This window comes from Telmatherina bonti (genome assembly GCF_933228915.1).
Source record: "Telmatherina bonti genome assembly, chromosome: 22".
NCBI lineage: Eukaryota > Metazoa > Chordata > Actinopteri > Atheriniformes > Telmatherinidae > Telmatherina > Telmatherina bonti.
In genome coordinates this window covers 20,357,496-20,372,349 of record NC_136631.1, presented here as the reverse complement: position 1 = coordinate 20,372,349, position 14,854 = coordinate 20,357,496, and the positions used below count along the sequence as shown (strand labels likewise).

The window sequence follows — 14,854 nt, the reverse complement described above, 5'->3', positions numbered from 1 at the left end:
TTTACAGTTCTATTAACATTTTTATTATGTACATAATCAGTTTAAATATCCGACTTAACATTTGTCCAATGTGACTGCCTAAGAGTATACTAATACAAATGGATTTTTTTTCTGTGTGGATCGTGAAATGTGCCTTTTCATCACATCTGCAATGTGATCTTGTGGTATGACTATTTTATGAGTGTTTTCACGGTTGACCTTTGTTCAAGAGGACTATTGCCCATGAAATATGTTTGTCCCAAGGACTTCATTCATACTTGTTAGGAACTCAACATTTCAAGTCTTTCAACACAGCTCTGTGTTGGCCCAAGGTTTTTCATGTTTGAGGTTGTAATTTTAATTCTTTATTAGACTTAGAACAAAAACTTTGAATATTTCCCACCAGGCAATACATGTCAGTTTAATTCGAGTTTGGACTATGATATAGTTTTTCCATAACATTTAGAAACTAATGGTTTAATTTACTGTGTGAGTACAGTTCTCCCTGGAAAAATCAGCTTTTGCTTGGTTAGAAATCTGCTTAGAAATTTACTTTGCCCTCAGTTTTTTTTTTCTCTTTTTTTGTTCCTGATAATAAACCCCTAAAAATTAATTATCCAGTTACTAAACCCTCTAGCTCTACAGAGTATTAAGCACTTGTCACATGTTAAATTGTAATAATGCAAACATTCAGGTTATTACCTCCTAATAGATGGGTTTAATATGTTGAGATGCAGTGCAATTTACATTCACTTAAGGGTTATTTTCAACAGTTTCCTTATTTGTTCATATCCAAGCAGTATGAGCACTTTTTGAAAGTAATAATGCTTGGAGTTTAAAGGGTTGGTCACTGATATTAAAATAATGTCCCCTTGTCAATCACCTCATAGCTCCTCATCTGGATTTTTAAGGACTTGGGACTGAAATTAGCTTTGAAATGGTTGTAAACACAAAACACGAGTGGGTCAGCTAAAGTAAAAGAATTATACTAACTTGATTCAACACTTGGAATACATATTTGTGGTGATGAGATAATTTAATCATAACCAGGATAAATAGTTTGTTTCAGTTGTAACTTTTAAGAGCCAGGTCTTGTGGTTTTCTATTACTTTTTTTTTTTCTTTCTTTTTTTTTGCAGGCATGTTTGTGCTATAAAGATTACATCATCAAGCCTGTACCAATGTTGTCCCCAAAAATCAGCGAAGTAGATCTGTCCTGTTTGACCAGCCACGTTTTGGCTCTCAGATGTCTCTGTGTTTTCGGTCCAGAGGTGGCATACAGTAAGTCTTGAATGCTGTGCGACGTGACTCATCTCGTGGCTGTGAAGAGAGGAAATGCAGCCTGAATGGCAAATCTAAATATACGGAAAAACATTAGGGTTTCCTCCTCCCTCTAAAGAATCATGTTGATAATTTCCAAAGAATTTCTCTTATTGAAAGCAAAACTTTCAGTAATGTTCCACTACATCTGTGCATGCTATAGTAAAATAGACAAGCAGGAGTTCTAAATAAATGAATTCTGGACTATAAACAGGCAGGCATGTGTCGACCAGCCATATTTACCTTTGTCAACTGTGACTGGCACTTTTTGGATGTAATTGCTGGCAGTGTTCCTCTGTGTGTGACGGTAAAAGCAGGAAGAGTGGAGACTGGGATTGAGATCTGAGGTCCTGGTGAAACCATGTTGAGCTGAGGAAGCTCCGCGGGGCAGTGAGGGGCATTCCGTCTGTGGAGTGGGTCTGCTACATGCTTTATATTGTGCTAAAGGGAGACAAAGATGAGAGTTTGGAGCATTTCGTTTCAGAAGATTCCTACACTAAACTATAAAATTTGGACTTACGCTCAGTAAATGTGTCTGCCTTATGTGTCTTCCTCTCAGTTGTTTACCAAGTCTAGTTGGTCGCCAAATCTGCTCCAAGGAGTTTTGCATTACTGTACCCCCTACTCCATCAAAGGTTCCAGACATTCTGTGAAGAGTCTCTGTTGTATTCTCTGCCATCCTGGTTTAAACAAAAGAAGTCTGAGCTATCACTATTCTTTTGGATAATATTATATATGTTAATTTCAGTCCTTCCATAGTTTTAACAGTGGGATGACTGTCAATTAAGTAATATAAATGACTTTTTCTTAGATCTAAATAAAGTGAGGTAGTTCACCTGATTTCCCTAAAGTATGTGTGCTTCAGGGATGTTTCTGCTGTGATGCGCTCATCAGGGTCATAAGCAAGCATCTGATAAAGCAGTGATAGAGCTGGAGCTGAGCAGGTTGGGATTAATCGTGAAATGCCAGTTCCTTTTTTGGGGGGGAAGTTGAAATGCATCGCTCTAGATCTGCCAGACATTAAGACATCAAAACAGGTTTGTTTAAGTTTATCCAGTGTACATATATGTACAATTTATTTGTGCTGCTTTTGTGCTAAGGGAACATGTCTGAGAATAAACACATACTTCTTGAACTTTTGGAGTACACTTTGGTCTGGCGTCCCTAACACGTCATGGATCTTGGCAACTTGGTCTAACTCACTGGATCCAGGGAAGAGAGGATTCAAGCTGAAACACATGGTGTCGCTATTAAAGTACAGCTTTTACATGGCTTTTAAAACACATATGTGCTTGAAGGCAGATGTGGTCAAATTGCTTAGATTAATGCAAATGGGGGAAACAAATTAACTTTGTGAAATGAAAGTGTAACAGGTAACCAGTGCCCCAGAAATACCTCATGATTTCAAAGAAGACACAACCAACACTCCAGATGTCCATTTTTAGACTGTAATATCCATCGGTAAGAAGGCATTCTGGGGCTCTATACCAACGTGTGGAGATGTACTCTGTGTGTGGGGGCTTGGAGAACACACTCCGAGATGAGCCGAAGTCACCAAGCTTTAAAAGATTTTGCTGTATTCCATGCAAAAAATAAAAAAAAATGCTGATCTTTAATGCCACATATCAAAACCCACTGACACATTTTTTACAAAATAAACATATCTTACTTTTATGAGAATGTTTTCTGGCTTTACATCCCTGTGAAAAATCCCACATCTGTTGAAAAACAAAAATAATGTCAGCAAATGAAAATCATCTTTAAGTGCCATCTAAAAAATGTTTTTTTTAACCTGTGCATATGTTCGAGTGACTTGCACAGCTGGTACATGTAATTCTTGACTGTATGGTCAGGCAGTGGTGTTCGTCTTCCTGTAAAGAATGAGCAACATCCACAAACTTGGCAGAAACATATTCAAGTTGACGTTCTAGTCCTCATAACTTGCAGACTTGCCTTGTATGAACTCGTAGATGTTCATCTCCATCAGCTCACATATCAAAGATACTGTTCCAGTTTCTTTGTCACTGAAATATTGTGTTGGATCAGTATGTAATGCCACAAAACACAATGTAGGACAAGAATAAGGAAGTGTATTTGACAAAACACCAGTACTCACAAAATCAGTTCATGCAGTTGGATGATATTTGCATGAGGGCTGAGTCTCTTCATTGCCTGGACTTCCCGCAGGTTGTTCGCCTGTTCCAAACTTGACACCAAATTACAAAGCAGTGACAAATCACACTTTAAACTGACACATGAAAAGGCAGGGTAAGTTTACATCTAACAGGATGCTTAAAACAAGTGGGGGGTGTCCAGTTGTCTGTTCAGGTTTCAACTGTCCATGTACAACACAGGATATTAAAGTAGGAGAAAAGGCACCAAGTATGCAATGGAGAAATACCTGTTAATTGTTTGCTTCATGGTTTTACACGCATAAAACTTCCCATCTTTCAGGCTCTGTGTTTTAACCACCTCTGAAAAGGCACCCTCTCCAATTTTCTTGATTATTTTGTAACCTGAAACAAAAAGTAGAAAAACAATGACTGATTAAAGGTGGAATAATTTGATGAACAACCTTTAAGACAATACTAGCTAAAATCACCCTAATATGTGAGTGAATAGTCAAAAACTGACCGGAAATGTTGCAATACGTGTTTAATTATAACAACTTTTACATTTATTATTATTATTATAATATAATTCTTATTGTTATTAGTATTATTATTACGATTTTAATCAAAAGCCAACTTCAACATTTTTTCGATAGTCACCAAGATACGCGTTTAAATTCAAAATAAATAATTGTAATACGCCTTTTTATGTATTTTCTCTTTTATATCATGTATGTTTGTATAATCCACACGTGTATTTTTTTTTTTATTACAACATTTAAAAAAATATTATGACCCTGAAAAATAAAGTTAAACGTTAAATTAGGAAACCTCATTGAGGTGCGGACATCGTTGTCTGTTATCTTCGCCTAATTACTAACCATGCATTCCTTTGATTCTTTGCCGCCGCATGACAGTCTGTTATCCATAACATACGTATCTGTATTGTACATTCCAATATGAAGATGGTAAATGAAACTGGTATCCGTGTCGATGTGAATAAAGGGTACTGAGGGTCGTCTTGGGTGTTAGCCTAGCCCGGCTTGTAAACCCTGTTAGCGGACTGTCGCCTTGGTAACGGAGCACGCCTTCGCCTTGCACTCTGACCTGAGGAGGAAACTAGAAACTCTGACTGAATGTCTGACTTCCTCGCAATACTGACTCCCCCGTTTGAAATGTTTAATATTAAAACATTCCGTCATGTATGAACAGCACTAGTCAAGCAGATTTATTCACGACAGGCCCAAATTTTCGACTCGATTTATTGTTACTATTCGCCCCCTTACCTTCTCTCCAGAGGTGGTTGGTGACCATAAGCTCAGAGGTTTTTTCATTAGGCTGCGGGTTTTTGTTATGCTTATCTGCAGCATTTCCCCTATTAATCCAGTCGTTACTAGGGGTTGTTCTGCATGCATTTCGAAGGCTTGCTCTGTTTTTAACGTCAATAAGCCAGTTTGAGTAGTGCATCATTAGTGCACAGAAATTGCTAAAAAGCCGACCATGAGCTTGGTCATTTATAGAGAAACTTCCGGCGAGAACAAAGCAGCTAATTCATTGCATTGATACAATAGCATGACGTTACAAGACACCAATGCATCTCATACACAATGTATTCCACTCACTCCTGCTGCTGTTTGAAAGGCGTGGACCTATCTGTTTTGTACATCGTGGGCTTCCGTAAAGGGCACTTTGTGCGCATGTTCAATAATTCTGCGTGTTTTCATGCTGATAGTTCTCGAGATGTTAATATTTTCGTCACTGTTTAGCTTTCTTTTAAAAAAAAGTAAATAAATAAAATTCACAAATAAGTGAAGCACGGTTTTAAGTCAACATGAAAACAAGATTCACAACTGTGGATATCAGGGCAGTTATTGCCGAAATCAATGCCAAGTAGGTGATATGTGTTCGGCTAAGCTAACTTGTTTTAGCTAAAGCTAATGTTGAGATGTTTACACGTTCCTCAGTCATTCATTTATTTCACAACTTTCTTTTTCAGCTACATTGGCATGAGGGTGTACAACGTGTATGACATCGACAATAAGACGTATCTTATCCGTCTGCAGAAGTAAGATCAGTTTGAAAACGTGTCTGAATGTTTGAGTTAAATAAGAAACTAAACTACTTAACAGTAAATGACAAACTAAGGAAGCCGAATGCGCGACTGTGCATGAAAAAACTTTGTTAGCTAGAAATTATGACTATATTGCCGTCCGAAAATTGTGAATTCTATAATTATATCTTGAGATAAAAATAAGAAACTTGTATTCTTGAGAAAAAAAATAATTAAATCTGGAATACGTGAGAAAAACATGTTAACAGTTTTTGTATCAGTCTGGTGATAATCACAGGTGTATAAATAAACAAAACGACCTCTAGCCTCAAGTTTGTATCACATTTATTTATTATATCATTCATTAAATCAGTCAGTCGTGTATTAGTTCAAATGTGAGATGATTGCTCAAGTAATGTAAGCAACTTCAATACAGCTTCAAATTTTTAGACTACATCTAAACTTAATAAATACACTCATTTGCATCATTCATTTTAAATTGTTGCATATAACCAGATGTTGTGTTGTTGTGTCAGGCCAGACAGTAAAGCTGTTCTCCTGATTGAGTCTGGGACTCGCATTCATTCCACTGACTTTGAATGGCCCAAGAACATGATGCCTTCAGGCTTTGCAATGAAAGTAAGAAAATCTTGATGATTTATTGTTATAGATTACACTTTTTATAATCGAGAATTAAAAGGCTTAATCACTTTGTTTATTGTTTAATGGCATTGCATGATTCTTAATAAACTTATGTTTCAACAGTGTCGAAAACATCTGAAAACGCGGCGACTTACCCAGGTTAAACAACTGGGAATTGACAGGATTGTGGACATCCAGTTTGGTTCCGATGAGGCTGCCTACCACTTGATCATTGAGCTATATGACAGGGTCAGAAAACTGCAGTTTAAGTTGTTTTTATACAAAAGAACTGTTTTAAATTACGCCTACCTAGATTGTACCTTCCCTTGTTTTAATGCTCATGTCTATTTTCAGGGTAACATCATTCTAGCAGATCATGAGTACACAATCCTGAATCTGCTGAGATTTCGTACAGCAGAAGCAGAAGATGTTAAGATAGCTGTGAGAGAGCGATACCCAGTAGAGAGCGCCAGATTGCCTGAACCTCTCATCAGTTTGGAGCGGTAATGGCCGAAAGCTACATATGTGTTTAATAAGTTCAGACAATCATCAGAAATCATGTCAAATTTATAATGAAACACTGAAAAAATCTATTTCCATTTTATATTTTTATTATAGCATTACAGAAATTCTGAGCAAAGCACCAAATGGAGACCAAGTGAAAAGGATTTTGAACCCTCACCTTCGTAAGTAGCCAAGCAATATTACTACATAAGCTGTTAATAAACTTTACCATTTTTATTGAAACTGTGGGTAGCTGTCCCAGTAATTAAGTTTGACCTGCTTGTAAATAAAGGCCTATGCAGTTTAGCTCAGAGCCAATGAAGTTCTGCACAATGAATAATACCAAAATACGTGCAGATATATCATGTGAGTTTATGTCTCAAGTTGGCAAAGACATCCTAAATGATCAACAAATCTCCTGGAACAGTTTTCTAGTTGAAAATTTTAACTTTTTAGCCTGAACATACAATACTATGTAAAGGAAAATAAGCACTGCTTTAAAAGCCTAAGCCCAACTCTGAGGCATGAAAGAGAGAGGATGATGTTTAGGGTACTTTCCCTACTGAGATCTCAAAACCCCTTCACAAGTCATTATGGAAAGAATGATGGTAACATTTTTACTTAAATAGTTGAACTTGTTTATCAAACAAGTAATTTACTTACTGAAAAAGACCCCTCACTTTTTAAGCTTTACAATGTGGGAAGTACACTTGATAGATGTGTTTGTTTGGGTTTTTGTATTTGTTTGATTGTATACTATCAGCTGACAAAACCCTTTAAATCAACTTTAGAGTTTTCATTTTTATAGATTTTGTAATATTCTTTATCATGCAAGAGGAAAAACAATTTTATTCTGTTTTCTGAACATGTCTTCAGCCTACGGAGCCACTCTGATAGAGCACAGTTTGATAGAAGCAGGACTGCCAGGCTCTGTCAAAGTTGACAATCAGTTTGAAGCATCTGAAGGTATAGTAGGAAAGTCAAAGTACTTTTTTGTTCTTTTACATTCAAATAGTTTTTAAAAAGTTTAATTGATCTGACTGCTTTTTCAGTTGCACCAAAAATCCTGAAAGCCCTGCAGATTGCAGAAACGTACATGGAAAGAACAGAGAATTTTAGTGGCAAGGTAAGTATGGGATCTTTCATGAGAAATAGAGAAAATATTCTGGATTTTAAAAAACAAAAGATTTATTCAATAAAAATTTTTTTTATTATCTAAAGGGTTACATCATTCAAAAGTGTGAGAAGAAACCTAGTCTAACTCCAGGCAAACCCAGCGAGGAACTACTTACGTAAGTCTTGGGCTTCACAGTAGAATGTGATTTTTCTAGCCAGTTAAAATAGTAAATTAGTTGATGTCAACAATGTCTTTGTACAGATATGATGAATTCCACCCATTTCTCTTTGCCCAGCATGCAAAGAGCCCTTATTTGGAATTTGATACTTTTGACAAGGTGAGTGCCAGCATGATTGCTGCTTAAGTGTGTCTTTGGGTGCTGTTTGAAAGAGTAATGTCATTGCTGAAGTGATACCTTTATTCAGGCAGTGGATGAGTTCTTTTCCAAGATGGAGAGCCAGAAGATCGATATGAAGGCTTTGCAGCAGGAGAAACAAGCACTGAAGAAGTTGGAGAATGTTAAGAGGGACCACGAGCAGAGACTGGAGGCTTTACACCAGGCGCAGGTGGGCAACAAACAGCTTTTATGTTTGTCTTGTGAATAAATCTCATGTTTGCTTACATGAAATTTTAAAGTTGTTACTATTTAATTAAGATTCACACTTGTTTGACAATTTATCGTCAAGTTGCTTGATGACATGTGCAAGAAATCTTGCCTCATGTGTTGCAGGAGGTTGACAGAATTAAGGGTGAACTTGTGGAGATGAACCTTCCTATGGTAGACAGAGCACTGCAGGTGGTGTGCAGCGCGTTGGCCAACCAGGTGGACTGGACTGAAATTGGCATTATCGTCAAGGAAGCACAAGCTGCAGGGGACCCTGTGGCCTGTGCCATCAAAGAGCTGAAACTGCAGACCAACCATATCACCATGCTTTTAAAGTGAGATCATTACTAAAGCCATAAGCCGCTTTTAAAGTCCAAATGATAAACTCCTCACAGTGCTGTGTGACTTTCTGTCACCAGGAATCCCTATATTTCTGATGAAGAACAGGAAGAGGAAGAGAAAAACGATGCAGTGGAGGACAAAAGGAAGAAAAACAAGACCAAAGATAAAGGACAGAAACAGAAGCTGCAAAGGAACAAGCCCATGTTGGTAGATGTGGATCTCGGCTTGTCTGCTTACGCCAATGCCAAAAGGTGTGTTTTCTCCTTAAGCTTTAGACACAGAAACAGGCTCTTTATGGAGGAAGATCCAAGCTGATCAGCCCCGTTATCTCGCTTACTTTAGGTACTATGACCATAAACGCAGCGCTGAAAAGAAGGAACAGAAAACCATTGAGGCAGCAGATAAGGTGAAGAAGCTGCCCTTTGCTTTACTATCAAAACCTGAACTTGATTCATAATAATTATTATCAGCAGCAAGCAGGACCTCCAGTTGTTTGTTTTTTTTGTGGAGACTCTTAATGTACTTCTTTCCACTCCCTTTCGAACATCTGTGTCACTCTTTTGTTGGTTCCCTTTTTTTATGCGTCACTTTCTGTGAAATTTTAGTTTAATTTGATTTGTTGTTTTGCATGTATGTTTGAAATATAATTGTTAAATAAAAAGGAATAATCATCATCAGAGTCTTACAACAACTCAAAATTTAAACAACTTTACAGTTGATCAGTTGCTATATTTTAACACAGGCTTAACTAATAAATATTCTTCCATTTAAGGCAATGAAATCTGCTGAAAAAAAGACTCAACAAACACTGAAGGAAGTTCAGACAGTGAGCACCATTCAGAAGGCCAGGAAAATTTACTGGTTAGACACATTAATTTGTTTAAAGCTTTGAGCATTCAGCATTTAATTGTTTTTTTTTTTCTTTTTATCTCTCAGTAATTTCTTCCGCTTTTGCCAGGTTCGAAAAGTTTCTGTGGTTCATCAGCTCTGAGAACTATCTTGTCATTGCTGGACGGGACCAGCAGCAGAATGAGATGATTGTTAAACGCTACCTCCGGGCAGGTTGTGAAACTTCTGTGTATCTTTAGAGAAACAAATAGCTTCAAATTCTGAATTGTCACATTATGTACTCATACTTTGCCAGGTGATATCTATGTTCATGCTGACCTCCATGGAGCAACAAGTTGTGTCATCAAAAACCCTTCAGGTAAACAAATATTTTTTTGTTTGTTTTGGTTAACTAGATGTACCCAATTCACATAGTTTGTCTGAATTTCTCGTTGTGCCTCTCCTCCTTGATGCTGCAGGGGATCCAATCCCTCCCCGTACTCTAACGGAAGCTGGCACTATGGCTGTTTGCTACAGTGCTGCTTGGGATGCCAAGATTATTACCAGTGCTTGGTGGGTTCATCATCATCAGGTAAATTAGATGTAAGAGTGCAATAATCTGTTGGGTCATAGTGGGGATGTGGGATGTTGTTACTGTCTCACAAACCTGCACTTACAATAAACAAAAAGACCAGTTACACACTTGTTTTTTTTTGCCAATGCACATGCCAACCACCAAAACTGCTTGACAACAGCTTTGAGAGGCACAACAAATTATGTGATCAGACCTTTAAACTATCTGATGTGAGATATTCTGGGATAATCTTGATCCCCAAAGGTCCCTCCTAGAAATCCACGAGCCTGAAGGGATTTGGTTCCTACATATAAGTCCCAAATAGCAAAGGACATCTTCAGCTGATGTTATGTCCATAACAATAACCAGAAAAAGGGGGATGCTTCTCAAAAATACTGTCTTACAATCTCACAGTGGTCCAAAGGTCCAGCATCGGTGTGGTATTTTTCCCCTGCAGAGAGGGGCGTGTTGTTGCACATAAGGGAATGAAAATTGATCCAGCTGTATAAATGTGGTGATTTATAGTTTAAGCTCCTTTTTTTAAAAGTCTTACTAGATATAATGTGACTGTTTCTCAGGTGTCTAAGACAGCCCCCACAGGAGAGTATCTGACCACAGGAAGTTTCATGATCAGAGGTACAACACACTAGTCTAATGTACAATGAATATTATATTTAACACAGCTTGACCTGCAGCACAAATTTTATTAGTGTTAGTTCGCAGGGCTTAAGTCCTCCTCTGTTTTTTATGTTTTTAGGAAAGAAAAATTTTCTGCCACCTTCTTACTTGATCATGGGTTTTGGGTTCCTCTTTAAGGTAAATAGGAGATTTCAGTACATTTTAACTCATGGTAAAAACATCTGTCATATTCAGACATTTAATTTTCATCCATCTTTTTGCTTCTTGCAGGTGGATGAGCAGTGTGTGTTTCGGCACCGAGGGGAGCGAAAGGTAAAAGCTGTAGAGGAAGACATGGAGGAGGTGACATCCAGAACTGCTGAGCTGTTAGAGGAAGGAGAGGAGCTAATGGGTAGGAGGACAAATCCACTTTGTTTCTGATGTTTATAAAAACTCCATCCAGGTGTTGCAGTTGTTTCTATTGCCTTTGCAGGGGATGACAGCAGTAATGAAGACCTGGAAGAAGAAAGAGCACAAGATGGAGACCCCAGTGACCCGGAGAACAAGATAAAAAAGGAGAATGATGTGGAGATGGATGAGGATGTGAGTGAAGAAATGGGAGCTACTCCCGAGGATGCTGCAGCAGATGCAGGAGGGATGCAGTCAAACAGCAACATCATGGGGGATCATAGAGAGGAAGACAGCGGTAAAGAAAAAGAGATCAGGAGTGAAGAAACAGAAGAATTTAGTTTTCCAGACACAACCATCTCCCTGTCTCATTTACAGCCCAACAGGTAATGTTGCATCTTGCTAAGGAACTGTTGCTTAGGTTTTCTTGATGATAATACCAGCAGCAGACGGCGTGTCAGTAAATTATCTCACTGTTTGTAGGAGTACTCAGAACCCTGGATTTAAAAAGGAAACAACAACTCAGGTAAATATTTACTGAATTTTAAAATCATTATCAGTTTATTGCACCTCTAACACTCTTGTTATTTCATTGATGCTGCTTTAGGCCGAGGTGGATTCACAAGGTAGAAAACACATGACTGCAAAGCAGAGGAGGTGAGTGACTTGTTCAAAATGCATGCAGACCCATGGCTGCATGTCTTGAAGACATTTTAGATCAACTTTTAGGACTGATTAAAACAATAAAAAAAAAAAAAAAAAGAATACCCCCTCTATGTAAAACAACTTCAGCGTTACATAATGGAGGAAGCTCATACACTTTTGTTTGTTCCTTCCTCTACTCACCGTTAATACACATTTAGGTTCAGGTGAAACTGAAAATTTTTATTTAGTTTTGAGTAAAAATAAGATTTTAACAAAGGCATGACCAGTCTGTTTTTTGATCCTCGGTCATTTTTGTTACAACTTTTAGAGAAGAGAAGAAGAAGAAGCAGAAACAGGAGAGCAGTACCACTGAAGAGAAGACTGAAATGTCACATGATGGTTCTGTGATGGACCAGGGGTCCAAAAGTGGAGGAGGGCCCTCACAGCCACCTCTGAAGAGAGGACAGAAGGTAATAAGAAGTTTTACATTCATCAAACTTAGTTTAGATATTTAATAAATGTTTATGTTTTAGAAAAGCTGGATACAACCTCTTGATCTTTTGTGAGAGAATAAACTAAGAAGAAAAAAATCAAAATTGTAGTCTAAATCAGTTGATGTTCCTAAAGTTAGCAGCCAATAAAGGACACAAATATGCTGCAAGTTTTTAAAAAGTCATTGGTGACTTGGATTTCTCAGTTCCACTGTCACACAACAGTCTGGGTGCATGTGGGCAAAATCTCTATGTGAGTAAGAGGTAAACTAGTTTCTTAAAAGCATAAAGTTAAAGATTAAATGTTCTTTTCATGTCTCAGGGGTTACTATTTTTGTTTGTGTGCAAATAAAGAATACATTGAAAGAAGTACCATGCGCATGGTTTGGTATCCAAACAACAGTTGAGCTGTTTTATGACTTTAATCAGCCTCTCTGACTCTGAACTTCTTGAAACTGTTTTCAAGTAAAGGGCATAAAATGCTGATTTAAAGGCTTTATTAATACTTAGTTTTTAGACGATGGCACAATTTTCTGTCAAACCCAGGAAGTGACTTTATAACACTTTGGGTTTGTGTTGCAGCCAGTCACCGCTGGTGCAACAATGAAGGGATCCAAATGCAATTCTGCAAAATCTGGGAAAGAAATATCACAGTCTGTTAACCTGTTGAGTTAGAACCTAAACAAACATGACCTCTGCAAAAGGATAATGATATGAAACACTTAAAATCGACAATGGAATATCTAAACAGGTGAAGGATGAAGATTTTGTTGCCGCTGCCACAGTAACTTGATCTACTGTTAATATTTTAAAGATTTGTGGACTGATCTCAGAAAAACAATACATGAAAGATGAAACATTTTGCTGGAAGAATGGGTGGAAAATCCTGAATGAGAACAAACACGTTGGCTACAAAGAACATTGATTTGAAGTGTTGATTGTACAAGGCGCTCAAACTTTTGTCTTGGTTCTTTTTTTTCTTTTTCTGATGCAGTCAAAGGTGACAGTAGACGTCATCTTAGACATAATGCCTTTTATTCTCTCATTTTCCTTTTAAAAGTTTTGCAGGCCATATATAAACAGACTTTAAAGATTTATGTAACTACACCTCCCGTTGCTTCTGCAGAACAAACTGAAGAAAATCAAAGAAAAGTATAAAGACCAAGATGAAGAGGACAGAGAGCTGATGATGCAGCTGCTTGGGGTAAGGTTAAACTCTTCAACCCTCACTGTGAACTTGTGTCAACATAACTAGTCGATTCCAATTTGAGTGTCCGCAGCACGTTTATAAAGCAGCAATAGATTAAAATTCCAGTCACCTTTCCCTCTTCAGTCAGCCGGCTCGGCCAAGGATGAGAAGGGGAAAAAAGGAAAGAAAGGAAAAGGGAAAGAGGAGCCCGCCAGGAGACCTGCCTCTCAGAAACAGCAGCAGAAACCACGCAATGTCATCACTGCGGTGAAGAAACCAGAACAGACGGAAGAAGAGAAGGAGAGGCCAGCTGGGGAGGAAGGAGGTCCTGCAGAGCAGGAGGACAAGGTAGACAACTTAGTCCAGTCATTCGGTTTGAAATGTGCACTTCTGTCTCGGTAGCGTTTAATGAATCATTGCTATAGAATGTGAAGTGCTTTGTAGCAAAACCTTGGTGGGGTTTCTTATTTCTTCCTTCAATTCTGCCTTTTCTAGGAAGAAGAGGTGGACCAGGACAACCCCGGAGCAGAGGTGTTTACATATAAAGATGACAAATCAGTAACTGAAAGAAAACTTCTTCTCTAAAATCCCTTCATCTATTACATCAGGAAGCAGAGAATCTGCTCACCTCTCTAACCGGCCAGCCTCACGCTGACGATGTGCTGCTGTTCGCTGTGCCAGTCTGTGCTCCATACACTGCCCTTTCCAACTACAAGTATGTCCATTTGTCCTTTCTGTGAAAAACAGTGCGTTTCAGAGACTAATGAGTCATTTATTCTCTGTAGACACAAAGTGAAACTAACACCTGGTTCTCAGAAGAAAGGAAAAGGTATGACTGAATTATCTGCTTTATATTAACATTGTAAATTGACAGCAGAGCTTCATTGTTTACTTTTTTTTTTTTTTACACAAGCTGCACGAACGGCAGTGTTTAGTTTTATGAAAGCCAAAGAAGCCTCATCCAGAGAAAAAGACTTGTTCCGCAGCGTCAAGGTAAATCATTTATAATTAGTCTGTTAAAAATACAAATCTATGAAACAACTTTGTTTCATAGTTCACTACTTTTATGTTTTATAATACAGTATCTGTAGGTTTGATATTGGAAACAATTTGAGCCTCAGTTTTAACCATTTAATACACCACACATTCATTTTCTTCTGTGTTGCAGGATGGAGACCTTTCCCGAAACATGCCAGGAAAAGTTAAGGTATCGGCTCCTAACTTGCTGGCTGCCAAGAAGAAATGAGTGAGGGGTGAATACGGACCTGTCAAGGTCAATGGGACTTTATCTGCATCTCAATCATCAGTTTTGCAGACTCCTCTTCAGTTCTACCCTTTGATTAAAGAGGAGCTCTTTTATTTTAAAGCTTGATTGTGTTTGATGATCAGCAACATATAAAGAAACACAAAATAAAAGACCTTAATTCACGGTA

At 37.9% G+C, this 14,854-nt stretch overlaps 2 protein-coding genes across 2 annotated transcripts; one reads left to right on the top strand and one right to left on the bottom strand.

The window, feature by feature from the left end:
* Positions 1 to 1,220: 1,220 nt before the first annotated feature.
* On the bottom strand, positions 1,221 to 4,911 carry mok (MOK protein kinase; the record flags this gene model as incomplete). The annotated part of the gene is given in 13 exon segments (XM_079261612.1): positions 1,221 to 1,298; positions 1,542 to 1,739; positions 1,819 to 1,978; positions 2,135 to 2,308; positions 2,426 to 2,527; positions 2,694 to 2,872; positions 2,968 to 3,016; positions 3,091 to 3,169; positions 3,252 to 3,322; positions 3,415 to 3,504; positions 3,700 to 3,814; positions 4,696 to 4,887; positions 4,890 to 4,911. Coding segments are annotated over 13 exon segments (1,509 nt in total).
* Positions 4,912 to 5,117: 206 nt separating this feature from the next.
* Positions 5,118 to 14,850, top strand: nemf (nuclear export mediator factor). The gene is made up of 32 exons (XM_079262222.1): positions 5,118 to 5,299; positions 5,406 to 5,474; positions 5,996 to 6,098; positions 6,225 to 6,350; positions 6,456 to 6,604; positions 6,720 to 6,787; positions 7,482 to 7,571; positions 7,658 to 7,731; positions 7,827 to 7,897; positions 7,984 to 8,059; positions 8,148 to 8,288; positions 8,453 to 8,661; positions 8,746 to 8,919; positions 9,011 to 9,074; positions 9,441 to 9,529; positions 9,627 to 9,730; positions 9,813 to 9,875; positions 9,976 to 10,088; positions 10,649 to 10,706; positions 10,828 to 10,886; positions 10,980 to 11,100; positions 11,182 to 11,482; positions 11,580 to 11,622; positions 11,704 to 11,753; positions 12,070 to 12,211; positions 13,359 to 13,436; positions 13,566 to 13,769; positions 13,917 to 13,952; positions 14,030 to 14,136; positions 14,207 to 14,250; positions 14,335 to 14,414; positions 14,590 to 14,850. Exons 1-32 carry the CDS (start codon positions 5,241 to 5,243, stop codon positions 14,665 to 14,667), a joined length of 3,243 nt encoding a protein of 1,080 aa, XP_079118348.1. The 5' UTR covers positions 5,118 to 5,240; the 3' UTR covers positions 14,668 to 14,850.
* Positions 14,851 to 14,854: the final 4 nt, after the last annotated feature.

Coding starts and splice junctions, on each gene's coding strand:
- nemf (XM_079262222.1), top strand. CDS start 5,241: ATGAAAACAAGATTCACAACTGTGGATATCAGGGCAGTTATTGCCGAA. Junction 10,887..10,979: donor GTTTTGGGTTCCTCTTTAAG/GTAAATAGGAGA, acceptor TGCTTCTTGCAG/GTGGATGAGCAGTGTGTGTT. Junction 14,251..14,334: donor TTCTCAGAAGAAAGGAAAAG/GTATGACTGAAT, acceptor TTTTTACACAAG/CTGCACGAACGGCAGTGTTT.